The sequence below is a fragment of the Triturus cristatus genome, chromosome 1_2, assembly GCF_964204655.1.
Source record: "Triturus cristatus chromosome 1_2, aTriCri1.1, whole genome shotgun sequence".
Classification (NCBI taxonomy): Eukaryota; Metazoa; Chordata; class Amphibia; order Caudata; family Salamandridae; genus Triturus; species Triturus cristatus.
In genome coordinates this window covers 522,112,924-522,134,147 of record NC_140580.1, presented here as the reverse complement: position 1 = coordinate 522,134,147, position 21,224 = coordinate 522,112,924, and the positions used below count along the sequence as shown (strand labels likewise).

Sequence of the window (21,224 nt, the reverse complement as noted above, 5' to 3'; positions counted from 1 at the left end):
AGCACCTACAAATTTGAAGAGGGCACACTGTTTCCAGTGTTTAAAAAAAAAAAGTGCTGAGTTTTCACATTCTGTGATATATTTATGTTTTTCGTTGAAAATTTAGGGGCATATTTACAAGAAAATGGCGGAGCGCGGTGCTGCAGCAAATTGTGCAGTGGAGTGCACTGCCATTTCCAAAATGCAGGGATGCACCGCATTTACAACAATTCGGCACACCCCTTTGTTTTCCCTATCACTGGTGCTAAAATTAGCTGCCTAGCGCCAACACAGACACCCTTGTGCCATAGTAGTGCAAGTGTGCCGGCATTGCAGGGAATGATTGTTTACATGCAGGAAGGGACCTTCCTGTTCATTAACAATCATTATTGCTCTTTCTATTTGTGCTGCAGAATGCAGCACACAAAGAAAAAGCAAACACGAGGAGAAATAAAAGTATTTCCCCTAATTGCGCCATTCAAAGACCTGCTATTGCATGGTGTTAGTTTTTGGGGCTGCCTCAGATCTACACATCCTTGTAAATCTGGGGCAGTGTCAAAAAGCAATAGGTGTTGCGGTGTAGCGCCCACAGAAACACTCATTGCACCCCCCTTTCACGCAGATACCTGTGTGAAAGGGTACCATATTTACAAAACCACAAAAAGTGGCTTAACGCCACTTTGTAAATATGGTGCACGGAATTGCGCCAGCGGAACATTGGTAAAAGAGACATTCCACTGGCGCAATCCCATTGTAAGTATGCCCCTTAGTTGTGCAGGTAAAGTCAGTGTTTGTATCAATTGTAAAATGTAAAAGTGCATAATTTTGTTGCAGGGTTCTCATGCGTTTTAAAATCAGTCCGCTTTCTTTGTAAGAGCTTTTGTGGATAGTAACTTCTATTCTTTTAACTGTGTAGTATTCAGCATTCTTCCTACAGGACAGGGGATGGGGCAGTCCGGTTCAGTTTACTACCTGGGGTTACAGTTTTAAGAAGGCTGCTATTCAATAACATTTAAATTTATTAAGTTAGATTTTTTAAACCTTTTTTAGTCTGCATAATAATTTGTCATGTGACGTTAATAAAATATTAATGCAAAAATGTTCAGTTGTGTAATGTGTAACTCTTTTGCATCTTAAACTACAATGAACGTACTGTAATAACAGGCGAGGATCAGGTTGTCTTGGAGTAAAGGACAACATACCTGCTGCTGGTAAAAAGAAAGTCAGTTCCATTTTGTTTTCTTATTCCTGCAGGTGGCTGGCCATTCGCCTTGAGTTTCTTGGAAACCTCACTGTCTTTTTTGCTGCTCTTTTCGCTGTGCTTGCCAGAGGAAACCTTAGTGGCGGAATTGTTGGTCTGTCCATTTCTTCCGCTCTAAATGTGAGTGACAACCACAAAACAACTGTCAAATGTGTACAATTTTGTGTTCAATAATCAGTCGTCTATATTGGCTCTATGCTTTTCATGAAGGTCTTTTGTCCAATGTTCTCACGTGGAAAACGTTATTTGTTGGTAATATAATGCTGAGTGCAAGAATATCTCCTCATAGCATTTCCAGCATGAAGCGCTATAAAATTACTGTCATGTTTTATGGACGTGCTGCATATTTATATCAAATAGAATATGGTTGTAATTAAATTCTATTTACTGGTGTCAGTGGTGGATTCCTTTGCCTGAAAGTTATTTGCTATTACATGTGTCAATCACAGGTAACTCAGACACTGAATTGGTTGGTGAGGATGACCTCAGAACTGGAGACCAACATTGTAGCCGTGGAACGAGTCCATGAGTACATCGAGGTGGAGAATGAGGTGAGAAGGGAATAAACAAGACGTCAAGGTAATGTTATGGTTGCCTTATTCATCGTTGTGCCACCAATCAGGAAGAGGGCCCGCTTCACATTGAGATTAGCAGAGCGTGCTCACTCAAAAGCCGTGTGCACATGTGATCCCACATGTAGCATGTAGTACCCTCCTTGATCGCCACTGGGGTACTAGAGGTGAAGTGAATGGGTGGAATAATTTCTGTATCATTGCTAATTATTGAGGGCCAAATTTATCAAAATGCCACGCAACGCAACAACACGACACACTGCGTGACAGGGAAAGAGCAGAACTGCGTCTTGTATTACGCATTCCTGCTCTCTCCCTGTCACGCAGTGACGCATACAGGATGCATTCCTGCTCTCTCCCTGCACTGGCGCACTGAGTGGTGCCTAGCACCAATGCAGGTCCCCTTGCTCCATTTTACAACAGTTGCCTGTGTTACAGGCAGGATTGTTTTGGGCAGGATGGGACACCTTCCTGCACAAAAACAGTCCTTAGAGGCATGTTCCTCTTTCTATGTGTGCTGTAGAAGGCAACACATGTAGAAAGAGGAAATAACGAGGAGAAATAAAGGTAATTCTCCTTGTTACACCTCTGTGTGGAAGGCGTACCATTTTGATGCAGTCCCATGTTTACTACCTTTAGTAAATCTGGGATTGTGTCGAAATCCATGGGTGCATGCAAAGGAACACCCATGCTCCACCCATGGAACGCCTTCCCGACACAGTGATTTGCGATACCTTGCATTATTCTGGATTTACTAAGCCACACAATGTGGTTTTGCGTGGCACAGTAACTCTCACTCAATGCAAGGGCATAGTAAATCTGGCCCTCAGTCGCTGCAGAGGTTCTGCTTTTTAAATATCTGGAATATTCCCGAAATTAGTTTAAGCACATTTGTAAACTGTCATTCTAATCCATCACGTATTCCTTGTTCAGTAACTGCTGAACTTCCTTGTAACTTCCTTTGTGAAAGTTTGATATTATGGCCCTCTAGCCTCACTTCCTGCACCTTTCTATTCAAAATAAAATGAGGACACCCTATCTAAGTTATTCTGTTTAGTTCATTGCCACAGCAGGAGTCTACAACCTTTTGCTTGAAATCTAAATGTGGAAGGCCTAAGGGCAAGCCCTCTAACTCAGGTGGTTCCCTTTTCTCTACTAGAGACAAGATGGATAAATTGTGTCTCTTTAAAGGTAGTGGGATTTAACCTGTAAACCTGTCTCACTGGTGGAGGTGGAAACTGGGGCCTCAAGATCTGTAATCCTTGTTTGTATGATATTTCAGGCACCATGGGTGACGGTTCATCGCCCTCCACAAAACTGGCCGGACAAAGGAGAGATCCAGTTCATTGACTTTAAGGTTCGGTACCGACCAGAATTGGACCTGGTGTTGCATGGAATATCTTGTGACATTCAGAGTAATGAAAAAGTGAGTGATTAAAATTTCCAGAAAGGTGACTTTAGATTTGTAAATCAGAAGAATATCCCAGTTTTAGGAATTATCTAGGAATGATAAACTTGTTAATACAGACGTGCTTGTTGAATTGTGCTAATACAGATTTCCTTGGCAGGCTGTTAGTAATTTTTAGGTTGGCTGTTAGCTAAGACATTTGATTTGACTACAGTTATACATGTTATATACTTTTTGTATGGTCTGTCAGTCCGCTCTTTTCGTTCACTTGTCTACTGTCATTCCCATTTTTCGTTCACCTATTACAGCGACCACTATGGGGCAATGGACTATCTTCACTGTGACTGACAGCAATCTGCTCTTTCTCAAGGAACACATTCACACTAAAAGTAGTTCCCTTCAGAATCAGAGACTACTATTGTCAACGTGTGCTTTTCTTTTTTTAAGACCAAAACATATTTTGCTTTTGCCCCATGTTTTTTTTTTAAATATTGGTGAGCACCTGGCAGCTTCCCCCCAAAAAATGTTTTACAAAAAACCATGACAAAATAAGAATTGACAAAGCTCAAAGGCTGGCAGCAAATACCAGACCTATTTGGCTTTGCTAATGCTTGTTTAGACTGTCATGGCTTCAGAAACATTCCATTAGTATGAATATATTGCACGTGCTAGGGACCTTACACTGGCAGAGTCTGGAAGTGCTGCACGTTTTTGATGGGTTAAACCCATCATTGCCATCCACCCTACACTCCATACACCTTACCTAAAATGTAATGAACAAGCTAAGCTTATTTTGCTGCCAATAGAATATGCTTCTGTTCTTTTCCTTCCCCCACCCACGGTAGAGGAGTCTGTTTTGATGCAGACATTTAAATTAGCCAGATGCTTTACGTTCAGCTTGATTAGAGCCACTATTCTACTTTCTGTCTCTGACTTGTAGTCCACAAACACCTGATTCAAGAGCTTTTGTTACTAAAATTCTCAACAAAGTGGCCTGAATGAACAAGCAACATGGACTGTCTGTACATACAAAAACATTTGCTCTATGCTTTCCTTGTAATATTGCCCAAAAGACTCCTGAACTTTATTCAACCATCTTCCAAGTGGATTACCCTATTAGTCGACCTACCTGCGTACGCACCATATTATCTTTACTTGTTATTCTCTCTATTTGTTGTGTTAAACAGTACTTCTATGACTATATTTTAAATATCTGAACAAATCTAGTATGCTTTTTGGGGCCTCGATTGTGGCACAAATAAGACCACATCATTTGTCATACATCAGATAATTGTTTGTAGATTTAGCTGATAACATTCCATTAAGGTATTACACCAAGATGTATCAGAATCTATTTTACATCCTTTGACTCCATACTAATTCTGTTGATGAGTTCCGTTTACCTTTATTATTATTATAATTTTTTTAATGTAGTCCACTATACAACTACCAGAAATAAAAGACCACAGTGTACCAACTGATATCTGCTTATAAATAGTTGCTTAAGGTTCTATGTGGATTCTCATAATTTTTTTTTAATGAAATTTTGTGTCAACAAACAGATATACTCCTGTACTTCCAGGATTCTCATTATAGTCAATATAAAGTATTATTACATCTAAGTTGTTGACATCTATTATATCAATAGAGAGCATACAAGAAAAACATAGTGAGCTTAAAACGCTAGCCCTCAACAATACGTGTTGTGCCATGTCAATGTTGCAGTTCCATGTACGGACCCCCACCCGCCACCATGTCCTATTCATTGTTGCTCTGCATCTTGTTATTCCAACACTCCAAAATCTGTTGTCATTGGAGTAAGGGGCTCCATATATTGGACTCTTATAATTTTATATTTTAGTATCCACCTCAACCGACCACTGAATCTCTGCATGAAGAATTGATCAACTGACTGGAGACGCACTAGGATCCCACGTGCAAATATAATTGCACTGGCATTTATATAGTGCTTCATACACCTGAAAAGACACAGAAGCGCATTAGTGCTTAGTTCAAAGATTAAATTGCAGTATAGCTCGTCTATAAAGACTTTTGTGTTGAGTAACCAGAGTGGTGCTCGGTGAGTACTGTCTTAAGCTGTTGCACCAAGGCATGTAGAGGGAGGAAGACGAAGGAGAGCTGTATGGAGAGGTAAAATGCTTTCATTATTTGCTTATTGAGCCTAAATGTGAGGTAACTAAAGTATCCTCATCTGGGAGACAAAGAAGCAGTTCATGGCATGTGCTAAGTGATCAGCAGTGAACATCCCCTGTGTATCCAGGGCTCAGATGTAGGCAAATGTCTTCTGAGGCAGGCCCATTAACTCTTCCAGTCAAGTAGGTGTAGTCCAGCTCTCGCAGAGTGAAAAGTGGCCGAAGTCACTTTACACCAGTTCTGCCTCAGGCACGTTAAAGTAAATCTTCAGAAGTTTATTTTCCACTTAAGTTGTCAAAATCAGATTTCTCCATTTAATCAGGATATGAAAATACCTTTGCCTACATTTTGCCAGACAGAGATATATAAAATTACATATTTTACTTACACCAAAGCCTATCCTCTAGAAAATGTAGGTGAACCTACACGATGAAGTACCTTTTGGCCCTTCAGTCACACAAAAGGGCACACGTTTTCAGGAGAAAGTATGCTACTTTAAAAAATATATTGGCACCCTATCTTGTGGGTTTTCAGGCATACTTTAGGGGGTGAGTAATTATTATATAAATATCGGTTTTCCTACATGGTGAAGGAACGTTTCTTTACCATGTATTACTGAGTGCCTTTAAACTACAGCACAGCCAGAGCACAATAGGTTTTCTGGCAGCCAAATACTTTTTGTATATATATGAGTGATACCATTTAACTTCCATGCTATTATTTAAGTTTCAGCGCCATCCTCTATGGCCTTATAGGAAAGCTAAATAGACTTATTGGGTGAAACCAATAGAGCAAGCGCACATGTAGTGTGGCAGTAAATAGCAGTGACACAGGGCACAGAGTCCAAATACCACAAAACCAATTTAAAAAAAGGCAACAAAATCTGGGGTCACCATGAAGAAAAAGATAAGTTGCTACTCAAATGATTTCCAAAATCACCGGTTCAAGGTACATTTTCCAAGTTCATTGGCAAGGTTTACTGGCCAGTATGTAAATAAACTCATAAATTAAACTAAAATGTAATTTTCTGGCCCAATATAAAGCATCATTATTTCTCTGCAGCACCAATCTACACATGTATCTATACAAAATTCCTCGTGGTAGATTTAGTGCCAGAAATAGCGGCGGACACCTCAGGATGTCCAGAATTAAAGTAGACTCCTGTCCAAAAGGTGAAGGGTGGGTAGGTTTTCATGCATTCCCTATGGTTAGAGCTGCCAGCCCTAGAACCTAAAATACCTCCAATGTCTAGTTATTTTGCAAATAAAGGTTATACTGTGAAAACAGCCATTTGAAGGCTTGTTTAACTCTTGCATTGATCTCAAGGTATCCTTCTCCTCAGATTGGCATTGTTGGCAGAACGGGTGCAGGAAAATCATCCCTGACAAATTGTCTCTTCCGTATCATCGAGGCGGCTGGTGGCAAGATGGTGATTGATGGAATAGACATCTCAACTATTGGGCTGCACGATCTGAGGCAACGACTGACCATAATCCCACAGGTGGGAGTTCATGTTAATTAATGATGCTGACTGCATAAAAACATTCCAAGAAATCGGAAAAAACAGTCTCCAACTGTTGTTCATAGACGCATCTGAAGCAGCATATCACTGCACCCTTCGAGTAGTTCAATTTGTATGACTGTCTTCCCACATCCATAACATTCCAGTTGACAGGATGTATGTATTCATAGATTTAACGCTAAAAACTATACTTCCAGGAAGAAAAATAGACAATGTCAGCCTTTTTTAGTCATGTTAATAGGTATAACCTGTAATTTGGTTTGCGTTGCACCTGTTCACAACATTTTGTTGTTTAAATTTAGCTTAGATCTAAAGGCAAAGTCAGTTTCCAGCATTACAGAAACAGGAAAGGAGTGAATGTTACTATTGCAAATATCTGCAAATTCTAGATTTCCACAAGTATGGTTCAATCTGTTGAATCACAAGTTTAGGGTTTGGGGTGGGTGTCAGTTCAGATCTACCTCTGAGAAATGGTTGGGCCTATTACTGTATCCCATACATGTACTTTAGCACCCTGGAAACACACGCAAAGTAAGTGCTGAGGATTAAGTGGGTTTCAAGGGTGAGAAAAGACACTCCCATATGTAATGGAGATGTAAGGTAAGTGGTCTGTCCACAATAAAAAATATGTACCCTTAAAAAAATGAATAAATGCACACTTGTGATAAATTTACAAACGCACATATTTGGCACTGCACTTCTGCATTTGTATTCATATGAATACTTGTGGAAATGTACAGCTGACTTAGATTTCCAAGAGTTCTCCAGAGATTATTTGTGAATCTAATGGAAATCAATAAATTGCTTTAAATGTAGAACTGGTTCAACTGTGTTGCATTTTTCCCCCTATAATTCACTTTCAATTTATAATCGGTGTAAAGCCATTTATCGCATTTAACATATTGATTGAGACAACTCCATTCTGAACTTTTATGGACGACCTCTGTTGCAAACAAAGGCCTTTCAATTATTACAGCAATCTAAATATAAGAGACAAACATATAATTTGTGGCACCCTTTGGCAGTCAGGATTTTTACAACTCCCCATGATACCTCTGCACTACGAAGGGGCTTCAAACGATTTGTCAGCATGTTTCAAAACAAATCAATAATTATTAAATAAGTTATCACTGGAACTAAGAGTGCTCTATATTTCTCTTCAGTAAACATGAACAGCATTGTGTTACCACTTGTAATCTTTCTAGGATCCAGTGTTGTTTTCCGGTTCTTTGAGGATGAACTTGGATCCCTTCAATGCATACTCAGACGAAGCCATCTGGAGGGCCTTGGAGCTGGCCCATCTCAAACAGTTTGCTGAAGGTCTCCAAGAAAAGCTAAACCATGAAGTGAGCGAAGGTGGAGAGAACTTAAGGTACGTTAGTCAGGGCAAAAGCTAGCTAGGTGCGGATAGGGAAGCAACAGGTGGGGGCAACAGAGAGCCTTGTACATAAAGAGACTGCTAGTGTAACACAAAGTGTGGAGCATAAAAAGATCCAACCAGTGGGTTTATGGGTAAACCCTAATAGTGAAACACAGGATCAGAAACATAGTAGGCAGGATTGTGCCGACCTCCACAGCGGAAATTTCAGGTGCTGACAGAAATGGTGTCTATAGGATTTAGTTGCAGGCATATAAGTTCTTGCGATATACAGACTGTTAAAGAGAAAGCTTCAGTTGAATCCACTTGTATCGTGAATTCAAGTTTCAATATTGTCTACTGATTTCTGTTGCCATTTCTCTTTAACCAGTTGGATTTACTTTGATTTTCCCTCTGTACTCATATAACTAAACTCCTGAGTTGCTTTTCAAGATTATGTTTTTGTAAATATGTGAAAGGATATCAGTCCTAGAAGCAAGTAATGTCCAGAAATTGACCATCTTTGCTGTATACTTTTGCTGTTATTGATTTCAGATACAAAAATTATTGGTGGGCTCTAGACGTTGTAGTTTGTGTAGGGTATACATGGTAATAACTCCCCAAGTTTAAAATGTATTTAGTTACATGTAGTCTCTGTGCAGTCAGGCTTTCGTTCCCTCACATTTTTAATGATTTGCCATATTGAGTAGCAGTGCCAGCTCTTAAACAATGACAGTGGATTCAAGGGCTCCCTCTTGACCTGACCGTTATTCGATTAGATAATTACATTTTTCAATCAATGATAAGGTTTCTTTAAGGGTCATGGTCCAATTAATTTTCTGAACCCATCCTAACATCAAAGCTCTGAGAGGTACACTCATTTTAAGGTTCATTTTCCTCTCCAAAACCAGCCTCAATGTTGTCAATCATCTTAAATTACACAACATGAGTAAACAGCCCTATTAACAAGGCTGGTCTGATTGTCATTACAACAGGTTTAAGCTAAATGAGATGCACCATTATGTAACTAATTAAATAGCAACACCCTATTATAGTTATAGTGTATGATGCACTTAGCATGTTTTTACATCATAATTTGGTTTTGTGGATTTTAGCACGCTGAATGCAACATTTTCGATGTAATTGTGAATGCCTGATTAAAGCATGCAATTGTGTCACTTTTTATATCCCTTGACAACTGTGAGATGGAAGAGTGACTGAAAAGCATGGCATGCAGGGTCCTTGCGAACCAGGAACTTACTGTGTCTATTTCAAGAGAGATATGCCCGGTTCTTTCTCCGCCTCCAAGTGTTTAATATTGTTTGTGTGATACGCATAGATCTATTGATTTTTTTTATTTATTTATCATCATCACGTAGTGTTGGCCAGAGGCAACTTCTCTGTCTAGCGCGAGCCTTGCTTCGGAAGTCCAAAATTCTAATCCTAGATGAGGCAACCGCTGCAGTGGATCTGGAAACAGACAATTTGATTCAGACTACTATCCGTAATGAGTTTGCAGACTGCACAGTTCTAACAATTGCACATCGACTCCACACAATCATGGACAGCAGCAGGTAAAGCACAAAACATAGCTTAACACTTTTTGCCTTACTGGGCACTCTAATAACATTTATTTTCCACTATTTCTCTTTATCTTAACAATGTCTTAAACCTTTAAGAACCAATATTAACACAAAGTAGGACCCTTCTGTAATCACACATATGGTTCAGTGTGCAAATGCATTAACAAACCAACAGAGACAGAATATTTTGTTATATTTTACCACTGTTAACAATCTTTATAAATAGGAAAAAAAGAATTTGATTAGATAGTGGTTCAATATGAAAGAGGTACAATAGTTTTATCAGTGATAGGTTTATTATATCAATAATTTAAGTAAAAATTAAATGAACTTACAAAGAACAATTGAAATATACAGTTTTTCAATCCGTAGTTCTGAGCTGAAACCATATATAGACCAGAAAATATATACAAATACAATCCAAAACTTCCAGTGATTTCTTTTTTTCTTTTTAAATATTTTATTTGAGAGTGCGTACCGTCAAATACATATTATTAAATGGGTACATAAATACAAATAATAAAACATATAATTATTATACCCTCATGCAGTACAAAAACAGACAAAGTAATAAACAGTGACATACAATACAAATTAGATTAGTATATTAAATATTGACACCGCCAATATATCATTCGTTTGTAGTCAATTTTGCTGCCCTCCATGTAGCCACTGGGGCCCAAAGTCGCTTGCCCAAATCCCTTAATTTTGCACCCTTTAAATCAAATAGTGCCTCCTCAATATTATGTATACCCAGCATTCTGCACAGCCACATTTGAAAAGTTGGGGCTTCTGTATCCTTCCAGGCTGCGCTGATTAGAATCCTAAGAACTGATGCAGAGATAAAGACTAAAGCTTCAGCCTCAATACTTATGTTTAGTTTCACATCACAGCCGACTATTAACAGGGTCGGGGATAGAGTAATTTTAACATCGAGTAGCCTCTCTAAGAAACGTGTTATTTCAATTTTAATTAATTTCAATTTTTCACAGCCATAGAACATATGTATAAGATCTGCCGAGCCTTTTCCACATCTGGGGCAGTTACTGTCTATCGCTTTCCCCCACGAAAATAGTTTTTCGGGCGTGTAATATAAATTAAATAGGGTTTTATAATGTTGGGCTCTGAGATTCGTAGAGCGTAAGAATCTCTTGTCCATAGCTAGCGCCTTATCAATATCTATTTCTGGATCTCCTAATTTTTTAGCCCATGCAGCTTCGATTTTGTTGATATCATCTGTTATTGCATCATTAAATATTTTATATATATCTCTAATTCTGTGACCCCCGGATTTCAAATACTCAATTAATTCAAATTTCCCTAGCAAAGTGATACATGGCCTAATTGATTTAATTTTATTTACAATCTGCATGTATTTAAACTCTTGAAAACCTCGTAGTGAATAATGTTGTGTAAGTTCTTCAAGTGTTCTACACTTGTCGCCAATCATTATTTGGCCCAGCTCTACTATGCCATGACTCTCCCAGTGACGCCACGTCCCATCCCTACTAAAATTTGGAAAGTGTGTTGAATTCCAAAGTGGCGTGCGATAATGGAGGGTAGGTATATCTAGAGCTTTTTTAACAGTTTTCCAAATATACCATACATCCTCTAACGTCTTATATCCAGTTTCCTTGAAATAACTCCTCTGAGTTTGCCTTAATAGAAGCCCTACGGCTTCACCGCCTACCAATAGATGAAAAATTGATGGTATTTCCGTTTGTCTGAGGGTTGGGCCACCCGGATGAAATAGAATAGCCATGTCTGTAAGGAGACATGCAAGATGGTAGCTCTTAATATCTGGCAGACCCAACCCACCTCTGTCTTGTGGTAGTGCCATATATCTATTTGACCGCCTTATTTTACCATATTGCCATAAAAATTTCAAGAAGATGGCCTCAATTCTCCTAATAATTTTATCATCAATTTTAAATGGGATTGATCTTAATTTGTAGAGCACTTTAGGAAACATTGTCATTTTTATAACGTTAGCCCTCCCTATCAGTGACAGCTGTAATGAGTCCATTCGTTTTAAGTCTGTTTCCATAGATTTCAAAAGAGGGGTGTAATTGTCGTTAATTATTTCACCTGGTTCTGCGTTTATTGTTATTCCCAGGTAAATTACCGATGCTACATATCTTCCATCCACCTTGTCTATTTTTTTTGAACATAGTACCTGAGTTTTGTCAACATTTAGTCGATAGCCAGACACATCCCCAAACTGAGTGGTGATGTTAACTATCTCCCTCATTGCTAGCTCTGGATCTTTTGTTATGACTGCTAAATCATCCGCATAAGCGAGAATTTTAGTTTGAAACCCATTTGATGTTACTGGTTTGATAATCACGCTGTTCATTAATTGGGTTATTAAAGGATCTATATAAAGCGCGAACAAAATTGGAGAACAAGGGCAGCCCTGTCTAGTACCCCTTGTTATATTGATCCTATCTGATCTTTCCCCCATTAATTGAATTCTAGCCGTTGGTGATGAATACATAGCACGAATAGCTTGACAGATTCTGGGGCCAAATCCCCTTGCTTCCATAACCTTCCATAGAAAACTCCATCTAACGCGATCAAATGCCTTCTCTGCATCGAGGAGGATCATTGCGACCCTCTCCCCCCTAGCAGCACCAATATCGAACAATGTAATAGCTCTCCTAATGTGGTTTGTAGTTCCTCTTCCTGGGATGAATCCATGCTGCCAGGGGGAGACCAGTGACGCAATAACCCTCCCGATGCGAGCGGCCATAATTTTGGCATATAACTTGTTATCGCTGTTTATCAGGGATATTGGCCTATAAGAGCCCGGGTTGGTCTTTGATTTCCCTTTTTTGTGAAAGATAGCTATATTGGTTTCTTGCCAAGACTTTGGTATTATTCCGGTATTCATAACACCATTGAATAGATCTAAAAGCAATGGTGTTATTTCCTCCCTTAAGCTTTTATATACCTCCAACGGTATGGCGTCCGGGCCCGCAGCTTTTCCACTTGCGAGATCTTGCAGAGCTTCGGATATTTCCGTCACTGAAATGTCTTGTTCCAAAGAAGTGATCTGGCCTAAATTTAGCTTACTGCCCATGTCTAACCAGCTTATATTCGTGTGCCCTCCTACCGCTTCCTCCTGATATAGTTCTTGATAGAATTTCCTAAACCCCTCGAGAATTTCGCCAGGTTTGTTGTATGTTTGGCCCTGATATTCAATTTGTGAGACGATGTTTTTACTTGCGACCTGCCTGATTCGCAGAGCAAGAGCTCTACCTGCTTGCTCGCCGGTTTCATAAAGACGCGATCTCTGTGCCTGATAGTATGCTGCCGCCTTTCTTGCTAATTGTTTCTGGATCTCGGCTTTTATGGAATTTACTTTATGTAAGCTCTCGGCAGATTGATCACCTGTACTTATATCTTGTCTATGTTGTGTCTCTGCCTCGCTTAATTTTCCCATCCATGCTTCCCTTTCACTATTAGCCTTTTTCCATACGTTGGTGGTGTAACTTATGGTCTCTCCTCTTAATCCTGCCTTAAAGCTATCCCAAACCACTCCCCGTGAGGCACTATACCTATTAGCGTCGAAAAAGGAATGAGTCCATTTTTTCAAGCGAGTAATGTAGTCGACATCCATTAACAGTTTTTTATCGAATGTCCAGGGTCTGGGGACCTTGACTGATCTATTAATAATTATATTTAGAACTAGGGGGTTATGATCTGACATGATTTTGGGAAGCTTATTTATTTGAGCACTCTTAAGTAAGGTGTTTGATATCATAAAGTAATCTAATTTCGAGTATTTATTATAAGGATGTGAATAATATGTGTACCCTGGATCTCCGGTTGATAAGTTTCCCCACACGTCATATAAGCCATGTGACTGCATCATAGACATAATTGCTCTAAACACCCTTGGCTTACTGCCAATGTATGTGCTACCATCCATGAAATTCGCAGAAATGTTGAAGTCTCCACATAGTACTATATTGGTGTGCCAATCAATTAATTCATTTTCAATGTTGCTGAAAACTTGTGGCTCATCTGTGTTGGATCCATATACTGTGCAAATAGTGAAGCCTAAGTTCATTTCGCATATTGCCCATCTTCCTAGTGAATCCGCCTTACACCTTTTGGCCCCTCCCAACCCCACTTTGCCAATTATGGCCACGCCTCTTATCATAGAAGTCTGGGATGTACATGACAGCAATTCATAGCCTTTAAAATTCAACCAGTGTTTTTTGCTCCACGGTAGGTGGGTCTCTTGTAAACATATTAAATCTAAGTTTATCATATTTAGATACTGCTCAAGCTTCCCCCTCTTTTTCCAATTATTTAATCCTCCTATGTTAAGAGATCCAATACTAATTCTAGACATTATAAATTTTTAAACGCTTCCATAACAGCAGCCTGACCGGGTACCTAAATTCATAATAAAAACCCAATATTTGTTTCAAATTTCCTCCTTCATGCAAAGTCCCTTTAACAGTACGAACTCTCTTCATTTTATTATTTTCTCCCCCCAGATCCTCCGTTCCAGTGATTTCTGATGTGACACGTTGTTGCATTGTTTCCTAATTGGCCCCCACACAATTGTCCTGATGAAGGCTACCCTGAATACATTTTAGGAGTCAAACCGTTGTTGAGATCTTTAAATATTAAGGACACCCTCTTAATTAAATACCATTTTACCTTTTTGTGCACATAAATGTTTATTACTTACGTAACAGGTAGTTGATGAGCACATCTCTGCTTGTGTTTTTATATTTATCACTGTGCAGCCTATTCTATCTTGTCTTTCTATCTATTTATACAGGTACCCTTAAAGTGCATTTGTAAATCATAAGCAGTGAATAACTATTCTGATTATTGGGATTATTTGCACTGCATCTGGATTTCTTCCTTTTGTTTATATCACAGGACACAGTTCCTGATTTTCAGGGTATCCACATAGAATATTTCACACACGTTTACTCTAAAGGTGACTCTTTTGCATAGTCCATGGCTTTCTTGATCAGCTAGTGCAGATTTGACCACCCTGAACCCACGCTAGACACTACTGGTGTATGAGGTTTTCCCAGACATTAGACTGAGCAACATTTCATTAAAATTGTAGTGAACAAGAGCACCCTCTGTGAAATTAGTGTTGTGAATTATTACCCTTTCTAATAAGAAAGGTGTGGCCACCCAACTGAACCAACCCAATAACCAACTATTTTAAATCAAATTATTAATAAGATTATTATGGGTCTGCTGCTATATGGATCACAGTGGTATGACACAAACCATTTTGTTTTTTGGGGGGGATTGATTAGATGATAGAATACTGCCCCACATCAAATTGACTTTTCACACATTATTTCTTATTTCTTATTTCTCTGGTTCTAGGGTGATGGTGTTAGATGCTGGCAAGATTGTGGAGTTTGGCAGCCCACAAGAACTTCTTAACCAACAGAAATACTTCTACTCCATGGCAAAGGATGCAGGCATTGTCAGCCCAGAAGACACAATCTTGTAGGAAGAATCAACCAAGGAAGATAAAAAAAAAGGAAACATGTTCAGTGATATCTTTCACATTAAAATAGCCTTCCCGGTGATCCTGTTACGCCAATTGCAGAAAAGAGCATGTCTGCAACAAGCTTGGCAAGTTTTGAAATAGTTCCTGTTCCATTACTCTGGGTTGGACTGTTTCGAATAAATAGGCACAGCCTGAGCCAAGAGGGGTCAGGCCCTAGGGTGATCCAGCTTGCAGGTTTAAATAAACTATACATAGAGTATTTTATTATAGAAAGAGAATCTCTCTGAGACAATCTATTTATTTTCACCTACACATTAAGGATTTTCAGAAACTGCCTGCAGTGATGTATTGGTAGCCACTGCGATCCGAAGCTGCATTCCTGAAGAAATAAAATGTCTATGTTTTCAAAATAATCACTAAGTATGTTGAGGCAATTAAAGGAATTCACTGACAAAATGAAATAGCAACTGGCAGGTATAGACCTGTACACTTAAGCATGTAAGGTTGAATGGTCAAAATGTAGCACGACTGACTAAGAATGCGCCTTACAAGGAACAGCAGACCTCTGGCTTGTTTCTAAATGATAGTTTGAAGGTAATGTAGATGCCAGATATAGTGTGCCACATCTAAAACCAGGAATGCACTATGATGAACCCTTCACAACACATGGACAGCAAGATGCATCACGCATTCCATCATTCAAAGAGAAGATTCAAAGATAAACATAGATACAAATGGCCAATAAAGAACCATGGCAAATAATAGAGGCCCATGTATGCTTATCTAGATAAAGTGGATTGCTGCATTAAACCCATAACCAGGCAAATGGTGAGAAGATGACTTGCCACTTCCACTGGAAAAAGGCCATGCTTTGATGAAGCAGTTGATATATAGCTGCACCCCTTGCTCTGTCTTCTATTGACCAAGTTGAATAATTCTTCATCTACATACCTTGCAATGTGTCTTGATGCAGTTAGATCAAATGTCACATCAAATGTGGAAAAATACATCTTTTAAAAATGTACAATTTAAAAAAAAAAATGATACTGTTCTGGGGCAAAGTTTTTGGAGGTTTGGGAAAAACTGCCACCAAATTGAGGCACTTTATACAGTATCATATATGTTTTTCAATATTAACCGGTTTCCTTCAGTCTGCTTGGGTGTATGGCAGATTGTACTTTACCAACCCTGTTCACAAACTGCCTTTGGTAGTACGTTTAGTAATACTAGTATGGTATTAGAAAAATACTACAAAATGTTATTCACAAACCCACAGGTGTATATCTCCCCCTCTCCCATCTTTTCTATGGGGAAATACTCACACATGTACGATTACTACAGGAGCATGGGGGAGTGGCTGGAAAAGGTGGCATACATACTAATAAATTGGGGGCGTTATGGAGAAGTACGGAGGGTTAAGGCAGAGGTTTTGGAGGGACATGTACCCACCCTCAAAAGAGTAAGCTCATTGCTATTCACAAACTGCACTCCTAAAGATACTACGGCCAAAATGTGACCCAAAACCGTAGTAAGTTACTCAAGCTCAGAGCTGGATTAAGTCCAGCTCCACACATCGCCAACCACTGTACTGCACCACCCTCCAACAGAAAATAGAGGTATGGATTTAAAATAATACTCCATGGGTAATAGTTTTAAATGTAAATGAATTTATTTAAAATAGGTAAAATATAAATAATTATAATTTAATGTTGAAAAAAGGATTTAAAAATAAATCATTTATTATTTCATTAAGATAAATATGGACGATTCAGTTACTTTAATATTTAGCATAAAAATATTTTTAAGATTTAAATAAACTTTTTTATTGTTTCTCAGTACTTTACAATACGGAAAGTCCACAGTCAGGAAAGAGATTTTGCTTTTGTAAAGTATAGGGAAAATTTTCAAATGTTTATTAAACTTTAAAAAATGTAATTACATCTTTATTTAATTTAAATATACCATTAAATAAAACTTATTTTACTGTTTAAATTAAATGATAAATTCCCACCTAAGGTTAAAAAAATATTGTTATTAATTATTAAAAGTGATCTATAGAAATAAAAGTAGTTTACTTGTATCTTAATAAAAGGTGATGTTACATTCATTTATAAATTCCAAAAACATTTGTTAATATTTTATAATTAAACACCTCTTATTTTGATTTTTTAAAACATTAAATAATTTTTTTATATGTTTAACTATTATAAAACATTTAATTCATTTGACATTATTTCCCATGTTTATTTAAGTCCTTACCTCCATTATCTTTTATTAGAGGGTGTTGCAGCACTATTGAGTGGTCATGTATGGTGCTAGGCTTATTTCAGTTTCTTTATGGCAGTAGTAACTTACACTTGTAAATTTGTCTGTACCCTCTTTTTTTCAGGGGGTGGAGACGTAATTCTACACTTCTGAACAATGTTACACTCTTTTGTAAATAAAGCAATGTTATTCAAAAGTGGAACAGTAAATCACACATGTAAATTACTCATGTGTGAGTTACCTTTGTGATTAGCCCAGATTGTCTTATGCTTTGTTTAGCTAATGCAGCAACTTGAAAAAGTGATCCAGAATTCGGTCCAAAAGAAACCACACCACTGTTCCCCATTGAATCTCCAACATGAGCCAACCCGAGTACAACAGTCTCTGATACAGGGGTTCCTTTTCAGCCATATGGGGAAAGCCTGTAAATCCAAAATAAGATCTTGAGTCGAATCCTAAAGGACTTAAAATATTTTAGTCGCTGAGCTACTGCAGACCATCATGCAGAGAGAAATTATATGTCAATATGACTACCACAAGCAAAAACTTGATAACGTTACAAGATGTTGCCAGGACACGTAATAACCATTTGGATGCATGACTCCTTGCACCGTTGCCATATTAATAAAAATAATTAACTAACATTGTTTCTTGTGTACCTCATTTTTACAGCAATCTCAAGGTCCAAGAGCTTACAGGAGGGAAATATAAAGGTTCATGTCCTAATTTTGAGATGCATCATGCTCCAGTGGAGTAGTAGCCAAGGAAGACTCAAAAGCGTATTCTGAGATGTGTGCTACATGTGAATGAACGTGATATTCGTTTCCTCCAATAAAACATGTTAAATAAAGCATAAAGCAAAAGAGGCCTTAAAGGACAATGGTGGGGTCGAAGATGAGAAGTTACAAGGAGTACCTCTAACTATGTTAAAGAAGAAATGTTCTGGTTCCTCCAAACAGTATGCTGCCAGTAGTAAGGCACTTCTGGCCGCCTGCTTTTATAACTTCAGAGTGACTTTGTACACAGACTGAGACTGACCATGGGGCAAATGAGAGGAGATGGGGCCAGAACCTGCAGTGATGTAGATCATCTTTACCCTTTTTCCAGCAAATAAACCAAGGTGTACTATGGTGATTGTGGTGTCCAAGAAAGAGCATGAACATGCACTGAAGTGTAATTCAATGATTCATTCTGTCCCAGCGTGTTTCAACATTTTACATGGCAAACTTGTTTTAGTAAGGAAGTTCAGTGTCTGAGATGTACTTTAAGTAGATTTATGAAGCTTTAGTTAGAGGTTGGTAAGTTCATGTAGAGCAGCCGCACCAGAAGCAGCCTGCCTGCTGCTCTGTCCATACTCCAACTGTCACATTTAACCTCACAGGCACCCAAACTTTCCATTCAGCATCACCATTCCATGCAGCACATTCACAGTGGCTGAGCAGCTAGGGAAAAAGTAACAGGATAATTACATTTACAGGATACTTTATATACTCCCCCTTTTTATATCACAAACATGAAACTGCAAACTTGAATTAGGTTTTAACCAGAAGACCCAAAAAAGAGAAATATTCTACAGTACACAAATGCAAGAAGGAATAAAGCCCAAATCAGAAAGGATCATAATAAATTTACAATGAAAAACAATAGTAAGCATAGAAGAAAAATATACAGAAGATGCACAGGAAAATATACAAGAGAAAATGAAGTAGATGCAATTGAAAGAAGTTCAAGATAAGATGAATAAGATGCATAGAAATCTATACAGGAAAAAAATAAGAACAATTGCGAAGCATAGAGGAGATGCGTAGAAAAATATACAAGATAATATATGACACATCGTCCCCCTCTATAAATTTCATAACGTATAGCATCAAATATGGCAGAAGAAACAACATGTTATCTGAACAACACAATCGCACCTATGACTACCCCCAGCCACACCCACTGGCCAGACAGGCATGAGAGGAGGCATGACATAGCACTGCAAGAGCTAGCAGTTTGAAACACTTGGTAGACACATGTATTACATAAAAAGTAATGGGTGACTAAAACCCATACAGCTGCTCCTCACCAAAGAGCAGCTAACAGAAAGTGTAGCACAAAGTGACTTACACACCATCAAACAAAACGTGTAGCGCAAGGTGACTTACACACCATCCCTAATATAAGGGTATAAAATGTGAACTGTCTGAAAGGGACTTGTACCCCTGGAGACACCCCCTAGAGAAAGGTCTGCAATGAAAAAATAAAAATAATGGGGCTATAACCTATTTCCCTCCCTCAAATAAGGGTGTGTAGCCACTGACATACAAATGGGTGCCTACCACCCACTTAGTCATCCCTCATGTAAGGGTACACACACACTATGAAAATGGGCATCACCTACCCATAACACAATCCCACGTGTGAGGAATAAGTAAAGTTCAATTAAACAATGAAGCGTAAGATGTAATCTAAAATGTCAACATACTAACGTAGTGTAAAGCGTGAAAATGCAGCACTAAAACTACCAAGAAGAGGAACACTCCAGTAGGAACACCAATGCAAAGGACACTTACGGTCTGAGAGAAATAACACCAAGACCCTAAATTAACTATCACAGCCATACATAAACTGGCACTGCTATCAGAGCAGTACCCATGCTGACATAAAACGTACTAGTAAAGAAGCACACCCAGACATGAATATGCAGTCATTAATACATAGCACAATAAGCATACTGTTGATAATGAGAATAACATATGAATTCCAATGGAACATTGAGTGTAATGAGCAGAGCCTTAAGCAGTTAACAGGCTTTGAGAATGACAACTTGAAAATGAAAACAACATCCTACATAACAAACAAGCAATGCAAGAATCAAAATAACAAACGAGAGCTATAAAATATGCCAGCAGTAAATTTGAACTGAGCACATTGAGGATAATATCCTGCAAAAAACCCATAACCACATAATGTAACAATGTTGAACAGAAAGCATACAGTTGAAAGGAGGAAGAACAGCCTCATGTGCGCAAACACAGGATACGGTCACTGCTGAGGAACATTTCACTAACACTGGATGAGACATTACTCTATGTACAGGCTGCAAAACCCAATGTATGCCTAATGTACTTAAATTCCCAATCACAGAACTTTGAGAACCTGAGATATGGCCCAAAATGCTTCTGCGATACACCCCAAACCACAGTACAAGACAACGAAGCAGGAAGTCTGTAGCATTACCACATATTATAACTTGCTGTATGCTGGCCAGTTCCGTGACGCTGTGAGACCATTCCGGGACTCATACGCCGCTCCATCAAAAAAAAATGCTCCAGTAAACCCATTTTCAAAGCATGACAACAACCTAAAGCAGTTGCATGGAAACATGATGATCCATTGAGCAGTTCCTTACGATGAAGAGATTCACCGGGACCAAGAAATGACAGTACGTACTGTTGAACGGCAGCGGGTGGCTTCAGGCGCGTGCGTGCACCCTACGTTGCTGCACAGCCACGTACCAGGACTGGAACAACGCATAAATACTGTTGCTCGTAAAACCTTCTGGTCCCGTGGGCGACTGCCGAGACACACAGTAAATGAGGGTATCCACACGGGCGTTCTGAAGTGAGTAACTG

General features: G+C 38.7%; 1 protein-coding gene across 2 annotated transcripts in view; it reads left to right on the top strand.

Annotated features, from left to right (window-relative positions):
• ABCC2 (ATP binding cassette subfamily C member 2) overlaps positions 1-18,246 on the top strand; it is a 354,899-nt gene extending 336,653 nt beyond the window's left edge. For both annotated transcript variants that reach the window (XM_085606294.1, XM_085606296.1), the window contains exons 26-32: positions 1,234-1,360; positions 1,690-1,791; positions 3,095-3,238; positions 6,717-6,875; positions 8,102-8,268; positions 9,633-9,827; positions 15,210-18,246. In XM_085606294.1, coding sequence (XP_085462420.1) covers positions 1,234-1,360; positions 1,690-1,791; positions 3,095-3,238; positions 6,717-6,875; positions 8,102-8,268; positions 9,633-9,827; positions 15,210-15,339 — 1,024 coding nt within the window. In that variant the 3' untranslated portion in view covers positions 15,340-18,246. The remainder of the gene's footprint in view (positions 1-1,233; positions 1,361-1,689; positions 1,792-3,094; positions 3,239-6,716; positions 6,876-8,101; positions 8,269-9,632; positions 9,828-15,209) is intronic.
• Positions 18,247-21,224: the final 2,978 nt, after the last annotated feature.